This window comes from Heliangelus exortis, chromosome 29 (genome assembly GCF_036169615.1).
Source record: "Heliangelus exortis chromosome 29, bHelExo1.hap1, whole genome shotgun sequence".
In the NCBI taxonomy this organism is placed as follows: domain Eukaryota; kingdom Metazoa; phylum Chordata; class Aves; order Apodiformes; family Trochilidae; genus Heliangelus; species Heliangelus exortis.
Window position 1 is genome coordinate 748,899 of NC_092450.1, and position 26,198 is coordinate 775,096.

Genomic DNA, 26,198 nt, shown 5'->3' on the forward strand with positions numbered 1-26,198 from the left:
AGGTGACCCTGCTCCCCTGAGCATCTCCAGGTGCCTGATGAGTCTCTAACCATGGCTGCAGGGTAACTTCAGGGCTCTGTTCAGCCCTGCACCTCCTCCCAGGACTGGAAGCCTCCATGCAGGGGTTCTCCACTGGGTGAAAACGTGAGGACTGAGCAGCAGAGGAAAGGAAAAGCCAGGACAGTGTTCTAAGGGGCAGTGCCACTTCTCACTGTGCCAAGGCCACCAGACCCCAGCCAGCTGCATGTACCCAGGTCCTGTACAGCAAACCCCCTGCCTGCAATGGGACAGGAGGAGGAAAAGGGACAATCTACCTGAAAACAGAGAGATACCAACAGCTCAGGTCTATCCCAGGTGCTGCTGCACCTTCCCCCACAGAAATCCATCCCCCAAGAAATCAGTCACACAGAGCAGTGTAACCAGGCTGGGCACCCCTGTCTTGTTCCTGGGACAATGGATCAAATCACTCACAATGAGAATGAAGAATCTTTTTTTTTTTTTTCCCTCAGATTTATTTTTTTTCCCTGTGAAAATGCAGGTCAAAAAAATGTTAATTTCAAGACATCACAGTTTTATAAAGTGTCATTCATTCAACACCAGCTTGCCAGTTCATTGCCTTCACCCACGCCAGGACAGTCCTCCCCAGATGATCAGCTCCATCCTGCTTTGCCAGCAGTGACTTTTCCAGACTTTCAGAAGGAGCTACATGACAGGAGCCATCTGTGTTTATCCCTCCTCCTGCTATTTGTCCTCCCTACCCTGAACTGGGGTTCTGTCCTCAAGACTCCTTGTCTTATTACACAGTCTCAGCCTAATTTTAACGTGGATAACAAAAACCTTTCCTGCCTTTCTCTTCTGCCACTATTGCACAGCCAGCCTGGACCTGGAAGCTGGACCTTTTAGGCTTGTCACAGCAAAACTGAGCAGTCAGATTAAGAGGAAACCGTCCTGGCAGCAGGAGAGAGTCAAGGAAATCCCAAGATAGTAGGTAGCAAACCCATGAACCCCTGGAGATACTCCTGAGAGAACCACATTTCAGTACACGGAAAGCACCAGTGGTTTGTGGGATCAGCCCAAACATCCTTCCCACCATGCAGGGACTGCTGACCCCCAGCCCACTGACACAGAAAAGATTCCTTAGGTGGAAACCTGCAGCCTCACTTGGGGTGGCAGCAAAATAGGGCTGAAGGTTTTGGACCAAATGAGGAGGAGAGAGACAGGGGCTAATGCTGGTGGTACAGAAGGTGCCCCTCTCCACCCCCCAGCAGGGACATCCTGGGCTGGCTGCAGGTGGCCCAGGGGTCACATTAATGCTATAGCTGAAGGGTAAAGCTCAGCAAGGATGCACAGAGGCTGCTGCCTCCTGCCCAGAGCCTGCACCAGGAGCTCTGCACAGGCAGCAGCAACACCCCCAGCCCTGGGAGGAGAGCAGCCCGGGTTCTGGTACTGCCCCAGCACCAGCAGTGACGTGGCACAGACACAGCACCACCAGACTCTTCCTAGAAACAACCAACAGGTTTTTCTCCTCTCCCCCCACCCCCTCCTCAGAGGAAGCCCAGGAAGGATGCCAGGTGTGGGGAGAGTTCCTGCTGAGCTGAACGTGTGCTTGGGAGCTCCTGGGAAGGCATTTTGATGCCCCTGCCCCAGAGCTTACAATTCTTAGTAGTTTATGGCATCTGAAAATAACAAAAATTGAGCCAACCTACCCCTTGGCCCCACTCTTCCTGGAAGAGATGTGAGCAATGTGTTAACTGTTTGCTAAGAAGACTCCTGCGTGGCATTTCAGCTGCAATTAGGTGTCTATTTGGGACAATGTATTAAGTGCTTTAGAACAAAAAGTGCTAGAAGAAATTTTTATAGTTTTTATACAAACCTATACCCCTAGTGGTGACAGGTTTCATTTTTTTTGTGGACTTCCACTTTTTTTATTGCATCAGAACTTCAGTTTTCTGATTCAGGATCTCACTGCCTAGGGTGTCAACACCAGCCCATGTTCTGGGAGACCAATGGGAATCAGTTGCTTCAGGAACACTGGTCCTCCAAAAGGAAGGCCTAGAGTTTAATTTTTCCCAGCTATTTTCTAAGTGAATTTCATTTAAGAAAACTGCCAAGGTTCCTGTGCCATTGTGTCCCCCAGAACCAGCACGGATCCATCTGGCAGGACCCTCCTTGCTTTCTGGGAGCTGTTCCTGCAGGATGCAGATGGCCCCTGCCCAGGGGCCACTGGAGATCCAGTGGAAGAGCCACAGCACAACGTGAGTATGGTGATGCAGGGCCTTGGAGCAGCCCTGAAGCAGCTCACCCATAGCTTACACCTCCCTCTGGTTTTTGGGTTACAGAAGGGTGAGCAACACCTCCCCATCCCAGTGTGACCCACACACTTTCAGTGTATGCCAAACAATCCACAAATCTGTGAAAAAAAAAAATTAAAAAATCAAAGCTTAAGGCATTCTGGGCCCAGCAGCCCATCCCACTCCTTTCACACCTGGTGACACAAGGGGAGCAGCAGGAAGGCTGTGCCAGGCTGTGAGTGCTGCTGAGCTGGCACCAGGCACAGAACTGGGGCACCGATCACCAGCAGAAGGGCTGAGGGGCTGCACTGACAGCCAGGAGCCACTGCAGCAAAATTCAGACCTTGGCTGAGCTGCCATCATCTCCCTGCAGGGAGCTGCCTGGAGGGGACAATCCCTGTGCAGTCCCACGGCAGTGATGGAAACAGGACGCAGGAACACAGCACCTACCCCTGCCCACCAAGGACTCCCCACCCCCCTCCTGCCCCACGCTGGCAGCCACACCAGAGAGACAGCACCAGCTCTGAGGCTGGGGAGGAGACCTGAAGATGAGAGCTGCAAGCAAAGCTCTTGCTGGGAACAAAGTTCTTTTCTGATTCAAGAAGGAAGCGTCTGCGGGGAAGGGTGGGAGGTGAAACCAAGAACCCAGCTTGTTACTGCTGTTGATTTTCCCCATGCAAAAGGCTTGAGGTAGAGATGATGCTACCCAAAGCCAAGAGAAATGTTCATTTTTCCCTCCAGTTAGGAGGAAGTCAGCCAGCTCCCCTCAGCACAAACCACCACAGCTGCACTGAGGATCCCAAACCCCCTCCTCTGGGCGAGCCCAAAGCTGCTGCTCCATGAGGAGGCTCATCCTGCAAAGCACAACTGAATTCCTCTGAAAAGCAGGAATTTCCACCCACCATCCTCAAGCTCAACCTAACACTCACACCCAAAACAAGTAATTCCCACTGTTCTGGGGAACATCTAAGCTCAGGACATGTCTTGGAACTGGATCAGAACAGACAACAGAAGTGAGGCCCGGGAGCAGCGAGCTGCTGAACCCCTATCCTACTGCAGCACAAAACACCAGCAGCTCCCCTTGGTGCTCCATGGCAGGGCTGGTTGGAAGCTTTTGCAATTCCTTCTTTCAACAAGGTAAAAACCTCCAAAACAGGAAGAGCTTCATGGCCTGTTCTCCAGCTGCCCATGATTGACTCTCCAGGTCCAGCTGACGCTGCAGTCGGGGGCCAGGGTGCACTGCAGCTCAATTCCTGAGTCAGGCACCTCCATGTCATAGTGGACTGGTTGCCCTTCCTTGGTAACCAGGCTGAAAGCAGGGACTGGGATCTGTGAAGCAGAACAAACAGACCTGAGTGGCCCTTCCAGCCTCTTTCAGAACACAACATCCCTCTATCAAACCCAGCAAATAGCTCCCCAACCCACGACAAGCTCCAGGAGGCTTGTGCTTGGCAGGAACAACCTAACTTTTTCTCCTAAGAAAGGATGGCAGAAACCAAGCAGCATTCACCTGGCTGCCAAACTGCCTCACCCAAGGTTTTGACCACTGCTTGGTAGTTCCTGAACTGTCTGTGTTTGGGCATTCTGAATTCCTCTGCAGGCTAGTGATAGTTTGCTTTGTGATGCCCAAGAGAATGAAGTCAAAGCAAACCAAAGCCACCAAAACATTTTCTGGACTTCCACAAGCTCTTTGTGCAGAGCTGACCACCACATTTTACACTTGGATGAGTCACAGTCCCACAGACACTCAGGGGTTTCTTTCAGGGCCTGCCAAAGAGGCCCACAGAGAGGATTGCTGGAGCCTGCCAGTATCTCCTCCAACCTGAGTTAGAAGCATCACAGCCAGACACAGCCCCTTTCCCTTAGCTGGGATCACTGCTCTTGATGAAAAAAGTCATTGTAAATAACTGTTCCTTAGGAAGAGAGGAAAGATATTCATCTTTAGAGCTGAGAAGAAGGACTGTTAGGCTGCAGCACAGGTCCTTCCTAAGATGGAGATCTCTACAGACCTTGTGACAATTAGCAATGGTTTGTAATTCAGGAAACATCTTCTGGCAGCACAAATGGAGCAGCAGCACTGAAGCTGCATTAGTAAATATGTCCTTAGGATCCTTGAGCAGTTCTGGGTCACTGGTTTTAAGACATGAGGCTGCATTATGGAAGAAACTACTTCCCAGAAAAACTGCCATGCCTTATCCCCAGCTTTGTGTCTCACCTGGCTGCTTATCCCAGTGGCAATGTCTCCCACCTTTGTCCTGTGGAAATCCCTGATGTGTAAATTTTCTCCACTTAGCAACTGGATCTGGATTTTCACTCCTGAAACACACAAGAGAAGTCATTAACTTCTGCCAGAGGCACAGAGAGCTCAGAGTCCAACACAGACCAAGCAATGGACACGATGCATACATCAGAAGAACTCCTCTATATCCTATTTATGTGGGCCTTCCACTGAGCAGGGATGCAGACAAGGATGACTCACAGAGCAGAGCTGGATTTAGCAGGAAAGCAGCTGAAGAGATGTATTGATTTGCACAACATGTCCTCAAAATTACTTTGTAGACATTTATGGTCATAAAGCACATATTCCTGCACACACCAAACTCTGTCTGCAGGAACTCCTCTGCCTTTGCCCACACCCTGCAGACTCTGAGTGCCTCCCACCCACGGATGTCTGGGGCAGATGTGGCCTCCTAACTACCCACGGGCACTGAGAAGGGGCTGTGCTGACACACAGGGTCACAGGGACTCAAAGATCCCTTATCCCAGGCTCTCTAGATACTGAGGAAGGGATTCCTGCCCTTCTCCAGACTCCAGGACCTCAGGCTCACCATTGAAGTAGCTGGGAGTGTCCGTGTGCCGACTGCGGCTCAGCAGGTTGTTCCAGCTGAAGCTCTGTCCCTCTCCCTGGCTGTTCCAGGAATGAATCCCAGAGCTCATGGTGTCCCTCAAGCTGTGAGAAGCCTTCATGGAGTTCTGTGGAAATAAACACAAGTTTGTAAAAGGGTCCTAAAGAAAAGGAGCTGGCATGAGATAAACATTAAATCAACCTCAGGAAGAAAATGGCAGAAATCCACAGGGACCTCAGGCTGGGGGATGAGTAATCCAACTTTAACCTGACAGCTGGAAAAGGGGCTGAACAGCACTGCAACAGTTTGCAGACATAGTAAGATACTGTTAATAATCAAACCAATAATCAGCTGAAGAGTTGGACGAGAAAAGGAGGTTTTATCATATTAAGTGACAGAGAATAAAGCATCAGATAAAATTCTGATGCCAGTAAGTGACAATTATCACCCATGAACAACTACAGACTCTACACTGCTGTTCTGCACGGAAAAATCTCTATCTTAGAGTGAGAAGGTCAACCTGACAACATCAGCAGAGAGGTTAAGTACCGGTCAGAAGTCAAATTAAATGTTAAGGTTAGATATTAGGGGGAAAAAACCCCAAATCAGAGTCCCCATCTCACACTGGACAGCAAGCTGTGCCAGCAGCTGAGCTGCTGTACAGAACTCTGCTCAATCCTCCTCAAAAAGCATTAGAGGGCTGAGAAGAGGAACAGAAATAGGAACCAAGATGTCCACAGCCAGGAATGACTCCTGTAGGTGGCAGACTACACAATCTTGGACTCGGTGTCTCAAAAACAATGACTGAAGGGCTCATGTCCTTCCCTGCTTCCACAAGGGTTTTTCAGTGTTTCTCACTGGTTTTCCTTCCTTATGAACACCAGAGATAAAGCAAATAAAATTATTTGAACTAGGTGAGTTATTAGTATGAATGGGTTAAAAGAAGTTCATGGAAAACAGACCCATAGGCTGGGAATTATTATCCAAGACTCTGGGTCTCTGTTCTTCCCTGTCCTTCTGGTCCTTAGAAGGGTTGGAGCAGATGATCCCCCAGTTCCCTTCCAACTTGACATTTTGGGATTCTATCATTCTCTCCCTAAACATCCCTCCAGTGGCCACTGCCAGGACAAGGACCCCGGGCAGCCCTTCAGTCTGACAGCTCCTGTGCTATCACTGTCCCTTCAGTTCCTTTCTTCTGCATTAAGGGGGTACCAGGCCCCTGGGATTTTCCCACCTCCCCACACTTGATGCCTCCTGTGAGTCCAGAGCACAGGAGAGCAACCAGAGGGAAGGGATCCATGCTGGACTGTGAACTGAAGAGCCACCACAATACCCCTGCCCAGATTTGTAACTGCCCAGCAAACTGGGGCTCAGAAAGCAGCAACAAACATGAGAAACCCCAGAAGTCCCCATCTGGTCCCAGCTTCCAGCCCCCTGAGGAGGTGGCCCTGCCTCCCCTGCCCCAGTGGCACAGGTCCATGGGTACCTTCTCACTGGCATCCGACACGAAGGGGCTGTCGATGCTGAGACACGAGAGCATTTGTTCCTGCTCTTCCAGTGAGTAAGGCTGTGAAAGGCTGTTCAGAAACAGTTCTGCAAGCAAAGGAAAGAGAAAGAAGGTATTTCCAGTGGCTCCTCTCATGCCTCCCAGGTCTAATCAGAGTTCCTGCAGTTAATTCCCAAAGCTTCTTCAGCATTATCTAATGAGTGTTGGTGTCGGTGTCTGCAGCACAGGTGACACCTCCTCTGCTGAAGAGAGCAGAAAACAGGGAACCTGAGCCAGGAAGGGCAGCTGGATTGTGCAGTGCAAATGCCAGGACCAGCACCCAGAATCTCCCAGTTCTTGCCTCTTATGTCACAAATCAGTCTTCACTCTCAACCCATCCACATCACACCCAGGGAAAGGTCAAATTTATGCAGCCAGTAACTGGCACTGATGGCACCTCAGGAGGCTGCTGAAGATCCAAAGCCATTTCAGAAGAAAGCTGAAGAAAGCCCTCAGCAAGCCCTAAAATGCCACTCCTCAGTTTCCTCAGTTCCATGTCAACAGTTACATTTCAAGACACTTTTTTCCTAGGCTGAAGTTTTCAGTTCAGTTACAAAGAGCACAACATCTGGGACAAAAGAGCCAAGGAGAGGGGGAGCTGTAGGGGGGCAATGGCACTGCACTGCTGCTTCACTGAATTCCACCCTGAACTTACTGCTGGTTTTCATATTCTGGATTGCTGCTGGCAGTCAAATTTGATGGTTGGCACCTACAGCTTTTCCAATGCCCAGAACAAAACAGTTGCAGGCTGATTGTAACTGCACTGCTTTGTTTGACATCTCCCATCCAATAGTCTTGACCCTTTATTAAAAGAATTATGCTTGAAAATAAAAATGTTGGAATTATTTGGTGTTCATCTGATGCACATGAACACAAGTTTGAAACTAACAGTATTCTAACAGCACTAATCATAATTCCATTTAAATTGCCTAAGCTTTTATATGTCATTTATTGCTTTACAAAGATAATTAAAAGACTTCATGCCTAAAAATACAGCCAAATGATCATTTATTAAAGTTTCTTCAGAAGTTCCTGCACCTCTCACAGAAGTTTGCTCCACTGTTTACAGAGAGTGGAAGGAAATCCTGCCTTTGGGGCATCTTTAATTGTTTAAGAACTACTCATTTTGGTAATTTCAAGGAAGGCTGAGCAATTTGTGTAATGAGAGAGGAACTATCAGCAAGATGAGATCCAGCCCCAAACCCCAGCACTAATGTCAGGAGGCCATGAGCAAGCAGCTGCATTTTGATCACTGCTCACCTATTTCCAGCTGCTGAAGCTCTTGCTCTGGAATGGTTGCTGCTCTCTCCACGGGGCTGCAGCTCTTCAGAGGGAGAGGAGAAGAGAGAGGTGGAGGATCCCAGGTCCCAGGTAACTCCTTGCACACATTCCAAGGGGTTTCCTCCTCCTGCTCTGTTTGCTCCAGAGATGCTGGGGGTAGGGCTGGGCTTGCACAAGAAACTTTAACTGCCAATTTTGGGTCAGAACCAGATTCAGCAACTGGGCTCACTGTGGGGGACAGGGACGTCTGTGGATTGTTTTCTTTGCTCAAGGATAAATGTCTAGGTTCTCTGTATTCACCTTTCCAGGGGCTTTTCACACCTCCCACTGTAAAAACAACAACAAAAAAACCCAAACATTATCAAATTAAAAAAAAAAAGTGTGAAATTTTCCCTTCACGATAACTCTGAACTGTATTTTCCTGCAAAATGCCCAGCTTAATAAAAAAGAAAAACAAACCAAAAAAACCCCAAACCAGATCACCCCTACAAAGTGTATGCAGAACCTTTCGGCATCATTAAGTTGAAATAAAAATGTCTTAGAGGCAAGACTGGCCACAAGCATGAGTTACAGATGCAATAAACCTCTGCTTTCAGTCCTGCTCAGCACACACCTGGCTAAACCCAACAGTGTCCACGTCAGGGGGAGAAGGAAAAGTGAGCAGGTGACAGCAGAGAGGAAACTTCAATTTATGAATTTATGGGGGGGAGAAACACCCAGCTGCAGGGAAAAAGCAATCAGCCCCAAAATATCCAGCAGGGCAAACAATGTACAGGCTGTAAAACATCCTGAGGCTTCCTCCCCACAGGACCCCTCTGACAGAAACAGCAACTGCAGGGAAGGAGCTGCAGCTCCAGGACACAGGTACCTTCTTCAAGTGCAACACTGGTCTTGGTTTTCAGTTCAGCTGCAGATGCTCTCTGAACAGGTTCTTTCTCCAGACCCATTTTAATAATCTCCACAGTGAGAGGGTTGCAGGAAGGTGGAATTTCCCTCAGAGGAGGTGGCTCTTTAGCTATCTGTGTAACAAACAGGAAGTGAAAGAGGTCAGACCAGAGAGGCTTCATTTGACTTCAGAAAGCTTCTTCCCACCCTCAGAGCGTTTCCAACTGAAATTACAGCATTAAATGAGAGACCTGAGTGGTAATTTTATTGCAGATGAATGGCTAAAAAGTCACACCCAAGCAGGACAGGAAAGAATCAGCCCCAGAATGTGTAACACCCAGCAGTCCAAGAGGTGTAAGACACAAAGGGAAGGTTGGCATCATCCCAGCTGGCTCTCAGCCATCCCTCCTGACATGACTGCTCCCCAGCCAGGTGTAGTGAGGCTGCAGAGCCTCCCAAAGCTTTCCCTGGAGATAAACTGGGGTCACTCACCTTCAGACAGAGAGGGTGGTTGTAATACTGGGTCCAAGGGTGGCAGCCATTCAGCATGTGCAGCATCATGCAGCAGCTGCTCCAGACATCCACCTTGGAGTCACAGTGCTTCCCCATCACCACCTCTGGAGCCATGTGGGTCTCTGTGCCAGGCACGTAGTTCCCTAAAACCATTCCAATGGAAACTCATTGCACATAAACCAGAGAGCTGTTCCAGTGAAACCACTGGGAAGCCTATGGCAGCCTCCTGGTCTTCTCACTTAGAGTGAGAAAGAAGTCACCTCAAGCCAGTCCTGTGCTCTTATAAGCTGTTCAAGGACTACATCTAAATAACAGTCTCACACCTTATACACAGAACAGGCACTAAACTCAAGGTAAAACATGAAAGTCCATTGCTGAGCTTGGCATTAGAAAACAGAGAATAGGCTGCCCAGGGAGGGGGTTGAGGCCTCCCCCCTGGAGATGTTCAAGGTGAGGCTTGAGGAGGCTCTGAGCACCCTGAGCTGGGTGAGGGTGTCCCTGATACTGCAGGGCTGGGACTGGGGGACCTTTGGGGGCCCTTCCAACCCAAATCATTCTATTATTCTTTCAACAACTGCATTAAGAAGCACTGTGAAGTTTAATGGCCCAGAGTAGAAATTTTGCTGTGGTGGAGGACAGGATTCTCCCCCAGGTGTTCAGTGAAGTTACATGACAAGTCAGAGTCAGACTTCTAAGTTTCAGTGTGAACAAAACACTGAATACTGTGTGCTAACAAAAAAATTACAACAGCCACCGAGATGGGGAGAGAAGGACTCCCACCCAACCTGCAGCCCATTTGTCCTTTTTAGCTGCCAGGGGGACACATCACAGTAATACCAATACATGAGGTTCTATGAGCAATGTTCAGTGTGGAAAACAGCTGCCTGCAAATCAGCCATATGTAAATGTTTAAAAAAGAAAGAATTAGCCAGTAGGGCAATTCTTTAGGAATGCAGCAGAAAATCCTTACCTGTGACCAAGCACTTTCCCAGGCCATCTGGGTGAAGGTGAGCAGAGTGCCCAAAGTCACAGAGGAGAGCTCTGCTTCCATCATCAGACAGGAGAACGTTTTCCGCTGGCAAGGAGAAGGCTTTGGTTAGTCAGACTCCTTTGTACTGTGGTCACTGAGATGGAAAAACCAAACAGAGAATGGTGGCTTTTTTGAGCCCAAACCAAGGTCTGTTAATCCTGTGGAGTGCCACTGGCTTAAGCAAGCACACAACTAAAATTATCTCTGCTTATAAGCCACCAATTATCTGCTCTGGAGATTCCTCTACCCAGTGGTGGGGCAGCCTGGGCAAACACTGCCAGACCCACAGGACAAAAAGAGGTGACAAACACAATTTGCCCAGCTGTTTAGGAGCAAACCAAGCTCTTGTCTCAAATGTAGAGCTGAAAAATCTAGAAAGTTTGCCACTCAGTAATTTAATCTCCATGCAGTTTGTCTCTTCTAAGAAATAGCAAAGAAAAAGGTACCTTAAGCACCATCCTACCTTTCACATCTCCATGGAGAATGTTTTGAGAGTGAAGATACTCCAAGCCCTCCAATGCCTGCCCCAAATAACTGAGAGCTCTGTCCTCTGGCAGGCAGCCACTCTGTTTAATTAGCTGACCTAGTGAGCCACCTAGAAAGGAATCCAGAGAGACCAAGTTAGCTTATCTTGAAATTCTTCCCAGCATCAGCAGCGTTCTCGTTGTTTCTGATGAAGAAATGAGAACTGCCAGGTCTGACAGCCCTTATCTTCCACCCATGAGTCTGTGCCTTTTATTCCCAGAGTTCTTACTGCCCACAGAAATGGGCTTTTTCACAAAGCCTTTTGCTTAGTACGAGTTTAAAGGTGTTGCTTTGTATCAAAACAACTACTCTGTGATCACATTGGACTCCTTAATTGGTGCTCCTTAACTCTTCTCATGTCTTTTCCATGGTCCTGACTGGAAAAATGAGCATCAGGGAATGGAATCACTTAGGTTTGCTGATCCTGGACCTCATGTCCCAGCACAATGTGTTTTACGTGGTGCCATGCAAATAAACATGAAAGCAAAAAACCAGCAGCAGCTGCTGTGTGTTTAGTGAGAATTTGCAGCTGCTGTTCAAGAGATCTTGAACTGGAGTGAGGCAGGACTGGAAATTATTTGCCCCACAAAAGAGCACTGTGACAGACACAGCAGCAGGGCTTACACATCTCAGCCCACTCAGATTAACACCAGGAGCACTCCAGGTACCCCAAAGAATTAACAATTTAAAGTGAGGGTAGGAGGAGATCAGACCCACTGCACTCAGCAGTTACAGTGCTGATTCTCTCCTGGCTTCTTTTCTCACCCTCCATCAGCTTCATGAAGATGGTGACCCAAGGTCCTTCCTTCACAGCTCCATACAAGGGGACAACTTTAGGACTTGTGATTGCAGCACACGTTGTCAGCTCCTCTGCACGGAAGTGTTCAACCTGAACCTAGAGAAACAGAGAAGCACTGAGCAAATTCTGTGATGGATCCTGACAGAATTGTCCCTTCCTGATGCTTGGGTCAGTGTCTCCAACAGCAGAGGCACGAGGACAACCAGGAATCAGAGGGCACAACAACATGTGGGGACCCTCAGACAGACTGAGCAAGCAGATGGGAGTCCCTAAATCCTCAGGGTCTGAGTCAAGTTAAGATTTGTCAAAAGAGATGTCAGGTTGCAATACCTGCAGCTTAGGAGTACTGGTAATCTTCAGGAGGAAGGTGTTTCTGTCTCAGTTAAAAAGATAAAACTGAGAATTCACACATTCTGCTTTTTGAAAGAGGAAAGAAACACCTCAGGATGGTGCAGTGCTTGGCAAAAATAGAAATCCCTCAGACCAGGAGGGAACATGAAAAGGGCCACAAGCAGTGATGAACACCATCAGCCTGCACAGAAAAAAATCCTTAAAGAATAACTCTTTTCACTAAGTTCAGCCAAAGAAAATAAAACAAGAATTTGCTAAAGACCAGAAGGAAACCATGAGTCATTAAGATTCTGGTGGGAAAAGGATGTATCACGTTTCTTCACCATCAGCAATCCAGCTATAGCTACTTTGCTTTAGTCTCAAGAATTTGGAGAGCAGGTGCCTCCAGCACCACGTATGGTGAAAGGTCAGGTAGCCCTCCCTCACCATGGGCACCCAGCAAGAATTCCAGACAGATGTAAAGTGAAACACATCCTAGCTAAGTGTTCAACCTCCACATCAGAACTCAGTGGTTTCAGAGTCTGGTCTGTGCAGATGCATTTCCAAACTACAGAAGTATCCTTTGAAATCCTCCAGTAGTTAGAAAAAAATATATATAATTGATTGTTTGAAAGACTTCAGCTTCCCCTGCTCTCATGTCTCTCTTTTCAGCACTACCACTCCTCCTTCCTGAAAATACACCCCACTACCAACAGCTGTTCTTCCTCAGGCTGTGTAGTAGCAAAATGGGTCATAAATCTAAGTAGTTCCATCCTATCAGAAAACAAACTGGTTATGATGCTACAAAATTCCACATCTAAAATGTGAGGGTCCAGGACAGGAAATTATTCTCTACATCTTTCAAATCTGTTTGCTTCTACACAGCTGACAAGTGACCTGGTTAAAAAACTGGGCAAGTTGGTTTAGTCTTGCCACTTAGGCCTTTCAGAAGGTTATAAATCAAGTTGAGACCAACATAAACAAGAAAAACGAAACATTTTACATTGAAAAATGCAAGTTCCAATTTTTTTTTTTCATGTAATATTTTTGTACTTGAGACAAATGCTTCCCACACACTTGCTGAACTTTTCTCTTGGAGTGATGTGAGAAACATACAGTGGAGATAAAACCATTCAAGTGTTAAGTTCCAACAAAACAGTTCCCATTCTCATCATGTAGCTGCATTATCTGCCCTCACCTCTGAGCCCCCCCATGGCTGCCTCCAAATCAATAACGAAATTATGTGCCACACACTTCAAGCATCACATGACAATGGCATATCTTGGGGTACAAAAGATTATTATGCCAACTTCTGGAAAAACACACATCCTTCAGTGCACCTGTAACAGAGTCACCTCCTTGCAATGTGCCAGTGTTGCACAAGACACTCACTGGGCAGGTGAAAGCTTTCTCCAGTTTAAGTGCCTGCTGACTGCCTGGTTTTTTTTTCTACTTCATTCCTTTTTCAGCAGAGAAACACCTGCCATGCCACTGCTCACCCCAGACAGGAGCAAACAACCCCCAAAGCTCTTTCCCCTTCCCAGTCACTAGGAACACACTTCCAATCCTTCTGCAATCCCTGCCCTCTGGGGCTGTCTCAGCACAAAGCCCTGGGTGCTTCCCAGCACCCTTGGAGGGCCAGATGAACCTTTTTCTGCCTGCTAAGCATGACCCTGTGCTCACAGGTTCTCTCCCTGCTTCTCTCCAAGCCATCACCTTCCAGTTTTCCCTTGGCCACAACCACAGAGCAATTCCATAAGGTACCCACAGTCCATGGTACCTGGAAGACTTTCTCTTCCTACTCCTCCTTGTGTCAGGACCTCTCCCTTCCCCACACACAGTTACCTTTTTGGCAGCACACTGGAATCCTGTCTGCTTGTCCTCTATTTTGTACACTTCTCCAAAAGAGCCAATGCCCAAAGACCCGTGGCACTTGGTCCAATGAACCTCTTCTCGGTACTCATAATCCACTGGCTTCAGCTTCTGGAAGTGAGAATCAGAAAACAAGATAAAGGAAAGAAAGAGGAACTGAACTGTGGAGCTGCACAGACAGAAAGCAGCATTTTCAGGAAAAGCAGAGGGACAGGTACCACCACACCTCTCTAAAAATCCCTGAACAAAATTACTTCTGTCATGGGCTTGAGATGCCAAGGTACAGGAGAAACCCCCCTGTTCCTGCTTGGTATAAATGAGGGCACCTCAGTGTTGTAAAGAAAGGGCACCAACATTTGGAGAGCTTTGGAGCTCCAAACTATTCCCCTCACATGCAGGACATGACAACAAAGCTAAATCCTACAAACAAAACAAGACCCACGTGAGCAGGAGGAAATGGCCTTGGGTTTGAATTGGATATTAAGGACAATTTCTCCCTGGAAAGGGTTGTCAGGGCCTGGCCCAGGCTGCCCAGGGCAGGGCTGGAGTCCCCATCATCCCTGGAGGGGTTTCAGAGCCACAGAGATGTGGGGATGAGGGACATGGGGCTGGGGTGGCCTTGGCAGTGCTGAGTTAACAGCTGAACTGGACGATCCTAAAGGTCTTTTCCACCCAAAACAATTCAACAATAAATGCAGACTTCTGTGCATGAGTTAAACCTTTTTTCTAGTCAGCAGACTGAGATGGTGCCTTAAGTCTCAATGGAAAACTATTCAGGCAGGAGAATTATACCCTGAGCTCCACTGAGTTCACAGAAGAGTCCACTAAGAGGAGTTCAAGGTGGCAAGAGAGAACTCAGCTCAGAGTTGAATCCTGCCTCCAGGCTTCCATGGATTTGCTATGCTCAAGCCCAGCTTTTGGCAGGGACAGTGGGTGGGCTGCTTGCTTCCCATCAGAGGCAGCAGACATAATTTTGCTCATTCACAATCTATTTGGCCCTGGTTTCTGTCTGTGTCACAGTCCAGGTCTTCTACAGCCAACAAAATATTCACCTGAATGGACAGGGTTCTCTCACAGACAAGGAGAGGAGACATGTTTGAAGACTGACTAAGCACAGAAACACTTCCCACAGACAAACATGAATATTTTATGAATGAGAGAACAAATTAGAGCCACCCACCCAAACCAGGGTTTTATACCCCTCAAAAACCTAAAACTGCATCTTGAACTGATGGTCCTCAACCACACCAAGAGCCATACAGAAAATGGTCTTGTTACAGAAGCCAGCACACGTGGATGCAGCTCATCTCCCTCCTGAAGCCCAGGAGCCCCTCTGCCTTCCCCAGAAGCAGTGTGCAGGGCAGATCACCTCATTCAGGAGCACGCCTTCGTTTTCAGCTGCTTCCTGGAAATGTTCCTTCTGATCCACACCACCTCCTCTCCAGGTCTTGGCAAGGCTGGCTAAGTTCTGTGGTTCACCAAGACTCACACTCCCCTTCAAGGCATCTACCAGATATTCTTCCACAGAAACCTTGTCAGAACTGCTTTTCATGGACTGGTTGACACATTTGGGGTAACTGTATTTTAAGTTCAGGCCAGAGAAGTGATGCTCACTGTCCTGACAGCTGAGATCTCCGTGGCAATATGTCTCCAGGGCTTTATGTTTCATGGCATGGAGGGGACTGTCCAGATGTGGGAAATGAGGGGGTAATATGCTGTAGGGAAAAGGATGGAGAGTTTCAGGCTGTGGAACACTCTCTCTCTGGTGGTGCCGTTTCCAGACATGATTCAGGCACTGAATGGGGCTGATCAGCTTGTGCAGGTCTGGTTTGTGCTGGCTCCGTGCTGAAGGGACTTTGCCCATGGACAGAATTTTCTCAGCTTTCTCAAAAGGCAGCGGATCACAAACCAAGTTCTCGTTAAGTTCTGAAACCCAAAAATCATTTCTGTAAAGAGTGTTTTGGTGGGATTCATCCTCCTAAAAAACACAACCAAACAAAACAGCTGAGCAGGAACCTCCATACAGCCACCTGAAATTTAACCAAGAATTGTGTGGAGCTCACAGGGGTCCCAACAGTACAAAAGGAGCTTTAAGGATTCTCACCTGGACAGGAATTGGAGTGCAGCTCTCTTGTTCTGGAGTCCTGGGGCCTCGTTTGCCAGCAGCCACAGTTTGGATTTTCAGCTTGGATCTCTTCTTGTGACGTTTCTTTTTAGTCTTCCCACGCCGCCTCCCTCTCCAGGGGGCTCCTGCCATCTTCCCCTCCCTGGCATGGGCCACATTGTTGGGGATCTGATCGAGGCTGTCTGCCCGACTGCTGGAAACCAAAATGCAGCAAATCTCTGAGATCTGGGGGTGAAAGCACCCCCCCAGTTACCAACTACCACCCACAGGACAGGAAGGAGAATCAGCACTTCTGCCCCCAGAGATCTGAAGAACACTGAGCACAGAACCTTCTGATTTGTAACTGCCTTCAGCATTTATAACTTCAGTCTCAAGGCACAGGGGCATGTTTGGCATTGTAAGAACTAAATATGGGGGGTGAGGGGGACACAGAGCATTAAGACTCCTGGGATTTGTACATTTTACAAGAAACAGCAAGGTGGGATGGCAAGGGAGAGGGAAAAGCACTGGATGTTCTCCAGGCTGGTTGCTTTCAGACAGTTTGTGTCTGTGATTTATTGTGAACACAGAGATTATGTATAAATGCAACCTATTTTTTAAAAATGTGAGAACAAATGGAAGTGTTCATCATATAAATGTCTACTCTACTTGAAAGAAAAATGGGCCTTGTACCAAAGGAAAGGGATGGCCAAGTGCACTCAACTAAAGTAACTTCAAAAAGCCAAATCTTCTGGCATGTAAAGCTCAATACTCTGATTTCTAGGAACAGAGGTCTCCAGAGCAGCACTGGTCAGCACACCAGCTGGGGGGCAGAGGACAACTCTCCAGAGGAACTTTTGCCTGCAGTTATTCAACACCAGTCATGGCAGTTACATTTATTTTTATCAAGTTGCAAGAGAAAACAGGATATTTGATCTTCAGATGAAGTAATCAGATTTTTTCTGTAGATCCATGCAGTGGATCATCTGTCTTCACTGACCAGGGATGCGATTCCCAGCCAGCATTGCTCTCTCCATCTTTCCCTGCTGTTTCAGTGCAGCACTGAGTGCAAAAATATCTAAAAAGTAAAGTTCTAAGTGATGGCACTACCACACTGGATGTATACAATGAACCTGAATGTATAGCTGGTGTGTGTTCCACATAAACCCTCTTAAGAAATGGTTCACTCCTCATTTCTGCAGTTGGTTCATGGGACAATGTTCCAAAGCCAGTGGGTGATGTCCAACCAGCTGTCTCACAAGGCTTGGGAGGTGTCTGAAAGCTGCCAGAAAACAGGCAGCACCCTAACTCCACATCCCAGTCCCCCACTTCAGCTGCTTAATAAAGCTCCAGCATGTGCCCCAATGGAGCACTTACTCTTCATGAAAAAAAGCGGCTCATGCCCAGAAGGCTTCAGAAAAGCCACTCCTAGGCAGGTTTTTCTATCACAACCTTTACTCTTCCCTTACTACTTTCAGGTTCTCTTCAGAACCGAGGTTCTGCTGCTGATGCTGTCATTGACCAAAGGTTCTGCTCTCATCCCCTTTTGTTTATTCTCCCCAGAAATGAAGCAGTTCCTTTTTCTCAGCACGACTTTTAGCAGCAGCCTAAAGTTTCCCACAATTTTTCGAGGAGGATGATGGAACAAGGTTTCAAAGGCATCAAGACAGCTCAGTTAAAAAGACTGAAAATTTTCTCTTGAAGCCTTCTACTTCAATCACATGAACCTCAAAAAGAAAAAAAAAAAAAATATCACTCAAGGCATTTCAAAACAAAACTGACAACCCAGAAGCAGAATGCAAGAGGCAGGCACTAACAATGAGGCAATGCAAGGTGTTTCCAGTGGTTTGTAGTTTAAACTTCTATTTTCTCCTAATGCAAAAAGGTTTTGAGGAAGATGTCTGGGGAAAGGCACACTCTTCCCAAGCCTCAGACAGGAACACTAATCCCAACAGAAGTGCTTTTGGATAAAACATTGTAAGCACCCAGAGCAGGGTGATGTGGAACACAGCACAGAGGAGTGGAGCTGGGTGCCCATGGGGTCTCTCACCTGTAACGCTTACTGTGAGCAATAAAAGATCTCTCTGATAAAGTGGGGCTGAACTCCTGGCTGTTTTCACCTGTGTGAGAGAAAACAGGATCATCACGTCTTCCACAGCAGGCCAAGCACCTCCAGGTGACAATTAGATTAAGAAACAACTCTACCAACTTGCTAAAGCAAAGAGAGATGCAGACAAATCATCACAGTGGTGCCACAGCACCCACACTCTGTCCCTCCTCCCCACCATCAGATTGCTTCCCAGCACTGCCAGCTCCTCATCTCCCAGCTCCTTCTTACCTGACAGCTTTCCCCCCCTCCCCTCTCTTTAAAAACCTTTCAGAAGTCAGCCAGGAATAGGTGACCCAGAAGGACACAGATTTATGGAGAGAACAGGTAGGTGCCATGGCCACTTGCTGTTCTGTTATTTATGTTTTATTCAGTGGATGCTGCCACATTATTAGAAGGTTTCATGAGCTTCCTAAATAGAGACTGGGATGTGTCACCAACTCCACCCCACTGGGATTACAAATAGATTTCAGCTCAGCTCTCCAGGAGTGCAAAGTGAGTGAAATCTCATCCTGCATTACACATTCCTTTTTCTCAATGAAGAGCAGACTGCCTTGCTACTTACATTCTGCTTGGGCAATAATAGAAATTGATGCACAGCCTCCTTCTGTTTCTTCTTTTGCTGTTCCTTTGGTGATTACATCATTCAGGATTTTCCACTGACTGTGAAAGATGACCTTCTTTGAATCTTCTACTTTGCAAACACTGCTCTGCTTTTCACTCACTGTCTCATTCAGCCCCTTTGTAGCTGTGAGCTCCTTGTGCTTGGCAGCTGGCTCAGGAGCTCCTGGGCAGGTAATTCCCATCACTGCCATTTCACAGGTTCAGAGAGTCACTGAGTTAGAAAGAAAGAAAAAACCAAAAACAATCAACAAAGCAAACCACTTATTTCTCCTGAACTTGAAGCTGCTTCTGCCTGTGAAATTAAGTGGCTGCTGAAAGCATCAAATTTCTAAATAATTTAAACCAAATCAAGGTCCTACCCAACCTCTGAGCATGGAGCTGAAAAAAGAAGCCAAGACTGTCAGCTCTCCATCCCCAACTGGTACCACAATAATCAACATTATTCTCAGTACTAAAAATATGAGACCACACAAGTTTCAAAGGGAAATTTATTTCTTGGCATATTTCCTTAGCTTAAATACAACCAGTGAAACCATATAGAAGAGGGAACTCAAAAAAAAAACCAAAAACTTTCTCCTAGAGTACACCTAGGAGAAATTACATTGTGCTCCCACAACACATAAAATGGCCATAAAATCCTGCTAAATACTTTCTTCTTTGTACTCAGTCACCTTCAGATCCACTTCTCATTTTTCTTTCCAATGAACCAGGGCTGGGCAATCAGCCTGCCCAGGAATAACCCCTCCCTTGATCCCTTCCTTCTCCTGGATCCCCAGTAACTCCTGAACTCCTTGGCCAAGCCCAGCAAAGGCAGAGCTCCTACAGAGGATGGGATTCATGGAAGTTGGTGCTGGAAAAGTTGATCCTCTCAGCAGCTGGTGAGTCCACCAGCCCGGGCTGCTGGCTGACCAGTTAGGGGGAATGGAGCTCCAAACAAGTCCCAGCACAGAGGAAGGTGGAAGGGAGCCAGGGGTGGGAAGGGAGAAGCACACAGAAGCATGGAAGCACAGAAATGGGACAGCACAGAGATGTATTGTGGGCTGGAAGTCAGGAATGGGGAGTTGGGAGTTCCCTACAAGCACCTTGAACACAAACCCAAAGGACATAATGGGTTTAGCCCCTCATCCCCTCACCTTGGAGCCCAGAAAAGTTGAAACAGCTGTTTTCTTTTAAAGCAGAGTATGCTCTATTGCTCCTTAACTTCCTTGTGCCAATCCTCTCACAGCTCGAGTGCAAATCTTAAAATGAACATTTCCATCATTAAGCAACCCATGAAAGTCAGAAATACATCCAAGTGCTAAATGCCACAAACCCCACAGAAGACACAAAGAAAGGACATTTGAACAGAGACCAACAAAACCAAGACCTCAGAACTCCTGCAGAGCACATCTTTGACACTCACCAGTTTAAATCTGCACCAGGGATTTTCTTTTCCTTTTTAACTTTCCTTCCTACCCCTCCCTTCTGAGCAGCTCCCTGGGGCAGCAGGACATTTACAGATTCCTGGATTCACAGGAAAACTACAAAAGTGGGTGTTTGAAGGGCCACCAAGGAAAGGGGAAGGGAGCCAAGTGCATGAACCTTGGTGTGATGTGTAAATGAGTCACCTAACAACCTGGCAGGTACACAAGGAAAGTCAACAATGACCACACTGAGCAGCTACCCAGAGAACAGCTGCTGTGCAAAAGAAGTGCTGATGACAGGATCCTGCTCATTAAGCCCATCCCGCTCCTGCTCCTCTACAGAAATTATGTCAAATCTCAGGGCTGTAAAATAATCCCTGGGAGCAGCAGAAAGAGCCTGCCAGATGACTAACCCAAGCCACCAGTGACCAAACCAACAAGTTCAGAGCTATTTTTATACTCACTCTCTCCTGATTTACATTAACTCTGTCTCTCCTTGCCCTCAGCTCACCTTCAAGGCCCCTCAAGGTCTGCAGTGCAGACCCATCCCCACTGCCCCCAGACCCCCACTCCTCAGCTGAGAAGACGACAGAGGGAGTGGAGAAGCAAAACTGCAAATCCTTGTCACCCTCTGCAATGGAAAAGAATAACAAGGAAACATTACTGAGATTAAAGTCAACAAAGCACATACCTCACTTGCCCACTGAAAAAAAAAAAAAAATTAATAAGAGGCAGTTATTGTAAGCAACGTCCTCTAACAGAGCAACTGCCAGTGCTCAGACAGCTTAATGTGTGACTCAGGTCTACAGAAGCCACAAGCCCAGCCCCCTTTAACTGTTGCAGCATGATTTTTCAGGTCCTTAATAGATGGATTTTTTTATTCTTATTTCACAGTGCATACAACAAAACAGAGCTGGCAGAAGTTGTGATTGGAAAAAAAAACAACAAACAACCACAGACCAAAAACCGATCAGAACTTGTACAGTTTTTGAAGCTTAACTTCTCCTGAAGCTCCCTGCTCAGAACTCAATAGGCCAGACTCATCTCTGAACACTTGGAAGGGGTGGCAGAGAGGCCCAAAGAATTCATAAATTTATTCCCATTAATTTGGATGCAGGCACTCACCCTGTGCTCAGCCCTTCTCAGGGAAGCTCCACATAAAAGGAGCCTTGGGAGCAGCAAATGGGTACCTGGGCTTCCACAGCAAGACCACTAAGAAGAGGATTTACTCCAGTGAGACCCAGGAGCTGGGGTTTCAGGTGCAGATTTAGTTGCCAGCCCCCCAGGATGAGCAGAGCTTCCTGTACAGACAGCACTTCCGTGGGTGCCACACGAGGTATGGAGCTGGGAGGGAGCTGTGTCACCCCCCAAACTTTGGTTTTGAAAACCTCCTTTCCCTCAGATTCAACTGTGTTTCTTGCTTTTGATCTCCCTGACTTTCTCCCTCCTGGAGAGATGTCCCTGGGGCCAGCATTGCCCAGGAAGAAAGGGGAGGGCAGGCAATGAGGAGCTGTTTGCCCCCCAGCCCACAAGGGCAGTGCTGAAGCCTTGCTCCTCATCTTCACTGAGGTTTCACACTCACCTCGGGTTAAGTCATGTTAGATCTCACTGCTGTAAAAAAGAAAGTGGGTTTTTACAGACTGAAAGCCAAACCCAGTACCAGTTGTGCCCCAGGCACTGGTGCCATGGCAGCCCCGGCTCCTTCCCCAAACAATGTCTGTGCTCCTGAAAAACTCACAGAAAGGTCATCCCAGACTCCCAGGGAGTCACAGTTAAGGAGACACTCAAACATTATTAATACAAGAGGCAACCATGTGCTTTCTGCTCCTTTAAAACCTCCACCCTTCTCTAAACAAGTCCCTGCTCACCCTCCACAGCTCTTCCAGCTCAACTGGAAGTTATTTGGAGCAGAAACCTTAAAAGAACATTTCTGTGTTTCCTGAAGTTACTGTGTATATAGGATGAGAGATTCAGCTGGAAAAAAAAGTAAAGCTAACACCTCTCTAGCACCAAAACACTGCAGTGCACCGTGACATGGATCCTGCTTGGTCTGCCTGGGTGAAACCTCCCTGACTAATGGATTTTGGGAGAATTTCAGTGGAGCAGCCCATGGATTTGGTAAAAAAAGTCTTGGGAAAGAGCTTTGAAATATACGTAAGACTTCATAAGTCAGCTTGAGAACACGCAGATTTCTTCTCCCGGTCTGACTGCAAATGTTCAGCAGCAGTTTCACATTGACATTGAGTTTGAAAAAAAAAAAAAATTAAATAATCATGTTGTCTCAGTGAGGTTTCCCACTTCCTTATTGAGAAGAGTTTTATGAACAACACATCAGCTTCGGGGAGCCTTCTCTTGCAGCTGCTACTGGTTTATTAAAACAACACAAGGAGCACTTCAGCAATGTTGCTTTGCTGACCACTACAACAAAGCAACAGCTGGGAAGAGCCAGGAATTTATGCATCACTAGCAGAGGGAAGAGGAGAATATACATCTTCCAGGGAGCTTCCAGTCCTAACAAGTGCCAGGAGATATTTGAGAAAGTGCCAAGCCTGCAGCCAAAATAACCTGTCCAGAGTGTTAGCTACAAAATCATCATACAAAGACTTCAAACCTTACCAAGAAGCACACGCTACACCAAAGGGAAAAAAATTAAAAATAAAAGACATTTGTTAAAAAAATGAATCACACTGACGGTGTGCTGGGGGCTTAAGGAGCTGAGATGGATGCACAACCCTTCCAAAGCCCGGGCTCCTCTTCCCTCCTCACCCTTGTCTTTCTCCACCTGGACACCAGTGCTGGGCTTCCTTCCCTGCTCTCCTTTCAGATGGAACTGAAATTCAGACAGTTCCGTTCTGGGCTGTGTCAGTTGGAGGCATTATTATTGTAGCATGGGCCTGGGGGGTGATTTAAACCAGCTCAGTGCTGACAGCAAGGGAGAAGTTTCAGTTTGTGTCAGAGGAGACTCACAAAAAAAAACAAAACAAAACAAAACAAAACAAAACAAAAAAACCCACACACAAACCCTCTGTTAGCAGTCAGCTACCCCCTACCTGAAACACCCGATGCCAGTTTAAATGATCAGGTTTAAGAGGGAAAAGCAGACTTTCCTTGAGTATCTGAGAGGTCCAAATTAAAAATAAATAGAATGCCTGACTGATTAAAATACTGGTGAGTCAGATCACCAGTTGCTATTCCAGGGTGCTCACAGCCTTCACCTCCTCTCCTTTAAGCAGCCTCATCCTGCCCCAGGGCTCCTGGCCAACCTGCTGGTTCCATCCTGCAGGGAGCACCAGGTAAAGCTCAGCCTCAGCCCCCCTGGAACTGCCTGCTTGAAGGATTTCACTCCCCACCTTATGTTCAGGAGTAAGTTGTGTTACAAACGATAATAAGTATGCAAACATATTCTTTAAAGTGGTTTGATAGTAAATACTTCAAAATCCTGTTTCAGCCCTTGGTGCTGCTTACTGTAAACAGCAGGATAATGAGCTTCACCTGGATTTATCCCTGCCAGAGGTGGGTATATTGCAATAGATTGGTTACAAGGTCTGTGTGAGAACACTTGCTGGGTTTAACTAGCCCACTAACTATCTAACTTTCTAAAAGTATCTAAACACACCTATCTTCATTTCCTCAAGTACAACTCACCCCTTAACAATTCTTTTCATCTTGTTGAACCCAGATATGAATAACACCACTTGCCCAGAGTTTATAAACAACACCACAGCCCCATTCATTCAAAGAAGTTGCTCCTTTTTCCAACCTGCTTTGCAAACCAGCCCAGCTGCATCACAACAAACTTCAGCCTGACAAGGTTTTGTTTTCCAGCCTGGCTGAGCTGTCCTCACACTCCTTAAAGACATCCTGGTTTCTCAGACCCACCAACAGAGTGAAGCTGTTTCCTAAACTATGACAAGATAATACAACAAGCATCTAAATGGACAACTTCCAACAAGAGCCACCAACACACATTGAACTCAATTCTGCCCAAGCAAGCAGGGCCCAGTTTGCACCAGTTTTGGCTACAGGTTGCTTTGAAGCTTGAAATTTTCACTCACATTTATAAAGTGCTGTGGCAGGCCAGTAGAAAGCAGTAAGGCTGAAATGCTAGGAAAAAAACCCCAGAAGTTTAGTTAAATTTACTCCAGGTAGAAACATGTCTACAAATCTTCCTTTACGGCTGGTCCTGTGAATTCAGTTATGGTGATTTTATGTGATAAAACAGAAATACAAACTGACTGGAGCAGTTTCTAACTGCCCACCCTGGGCAAACTCCTACACCAGCTGCAGCAGAGAATTGCCTTTTACACCCTCTGAGGTCAGGATCCTTCAGGGCCCTGATGACCCTGAACTGTCACCAGCCAAGCCCAGACACAAGTCCCACATGTCCAGCCCTCCTTGGCCTCCCTCTGCATCCCCTCTGGGTGTCCCTCAGCATCTCCATACCCCTTCCTAACTCACATCTCTTCACTCTGAGACAGCTTTTCTTGCAAACTGGAGATTTTTCTGTCTTCCAGACCTCTATCCTTCTGTCTCCACCACCAGATCTGACTGACACTTGCCAGCAAACTTCAAAAGTTGCAAGAGGAAGATAAAACAGGCAGCATGGTCACATTTGCCTTTCCCCTCAGCAGTCAGAGCAATATTTAAGCACCACATCACTGTCACAACAGAAGCTCAGCTTCACCTTCTCATTTTTAAAACTAAAACAAGATTCAGGACAATGGCAAAGTTCATTAACTCCAACGATGTTGGATCAAGTCCCCCAGGTCCTTTAGGTTTTTTGGTTGTTAAATGTTTGTTTGTTATGCTCCTTCTTCACAGTGTGTTATACAAAGATTCACTCTCCTATAGCAGTTAAAATTTAATAGTTAATAGCAAATGACTCATTCCCAAGGAATCTACTGGCTGTGCCAATAACAGATTTTAACTTCACCAAAATGCAATAAAGCAGCACACTACAGACAGATATTTCAAAGTCTAATTGAATTATTCTTATCACTAATGTCACAGCAAAGAAGGCCCAAGTTATTACTCATAAAAGAGTTCAGAAAGCCCGTTGAAAAAGAAATGTAGAGGCTGTTTATGGATGCTGGTTTCAGATTGCTGCTTCTTACATGTGCAAAGCACCGAACACATGTTTCTAATGTAACCGATTGAAGTAGACAGGAAGCATCCGAGATCAACCACAGCAGCAACTTACTAATCAGCAAAGAAGCATTTTAACCTTTTGCCAGAAAAGAAAAAAAAAAAGCAGCGTCAAAGAGAAGAGCTACAGCGAGGTGCGAGGGGGAGCACCGGGAGCCGAACCCCCCTCAGGGCTGGGTGTGAGGTTGGGTTAACGGGGCTGGGCCGCCTCCTGCATCCCCAGGGCCGGGGAGGGCTCTGGAAAGCAGCGAACACGGCCCCGGCTTCACCTCCTGCCTCGGGCGGGCGGGGAGCGGGGGCTGCGGAGAGAGCGTCCGGCAGAGCAGCGACTTTGGAGGCTTCGGAACGCCCGGAGGGAGCGGCTGGGGCTCCGCGGCGGTGCCGGAGGAGCGGCTGCAGCCCAGCCCCTCAGCCGCTCGGTTCCGCTCCAAGCTCCGCGGTGCTCCCGGGACCCTTCCCGCCGTGGGCACCGGCCCGGGGGTGGGCAGCGAGCAGCGAGCTCCCTCACCCCCTCCTCAGCACCGTCCCGGGGGCAGGATCAGGAGGAGGGGCAGGGGCAGGAGCAGGGGGCAGGAACAGGCTGTTCCCTCCCTCACCCGCAGCCTTCGGCGCGCCGGCCGGCAGCGGGATCCGCCAGGCCCTACCGGACAGGCGCTCTCCACGCTTCATCCCACCCAACACCGCCCCGCGCTCTCCGGATCCCTCCCCCGAGGCAGCAACCGAGCGCTGCCCAGCTCCGCGCTCTCTGAGCAGCCGCACATACCGCTCGCCTCGGTGCGGTGCGGTGCGATCCGCTTCGGCTCGGATCGGCTCCGCCCGGCCCGGCGCGGCGCGGCCCCTCAGGCCTCCTGCTCGGCGCCCCCGCTCCCTGACAGAGGCGGCCCCGCCGCGGCCCCG

At 47.7% G+C, this 26,198-nt stretch overlaps 1 protein-coding gene across 4 annotated transcripts; it reads right to left on the reverse strand.

Moving 5' to 3' along the window:
• Positions 1-488: 488 nt before the first annotated feature.
• MAP3K14 (mitogen-activated protein kinase kinase kinase 14) lies at positions 489-26,191 on the reverse strand. Of its 4 annotated transcripts, none has more exons than XM_071728842.1 (16): positions 26,065-26,191; positions 18,695-18,964; positions 18,073-18,142; positions 16,023-16,236; positions 15,288-15,896; positions 13,892-14,029; positions 11,683-11,812; positions 10,856-10,987; positions 10,333-10,437; positions 9,342-9,505; positions 8,833-8,983; positions 7,944-8,291; positions 6,624-6,730; positions 5,120-5,264; positions 4,507-4,607; positions 489-3,620 (listed from the first exon to the last, which is right to left on the reverse strand). In XM_071728842.1, exons 2-16 carry the CDS (start codon positions 18,942-18,944, stop codon positions 3,456-3,458), a joined length of 2,829 nt encoding a protein of 942 aa, XP_071584943.1. In that variant the 5' UTR covers positions 18,945-18,964; positions 26,065-26,191; the 3' UTR covers positions 489-3,455. The 4 variants fall into 4 exon arrangements, with proteins under 4 accessions (XP_071584943.1, XP_071584944.1, XP_071584945.1 ...); XM_071728843.1 differs by having other exon boundaries at positions 25,983-26,174; XM_071728844.1 differs by lacking the exon at positions 26,065-26,191 and adding an exon at positions 25,898-26,000 and having other exon boundaries at positions 16,023-16,233.
• Positions 26,192-26,198: the final 7 nt, after the last annotated feature.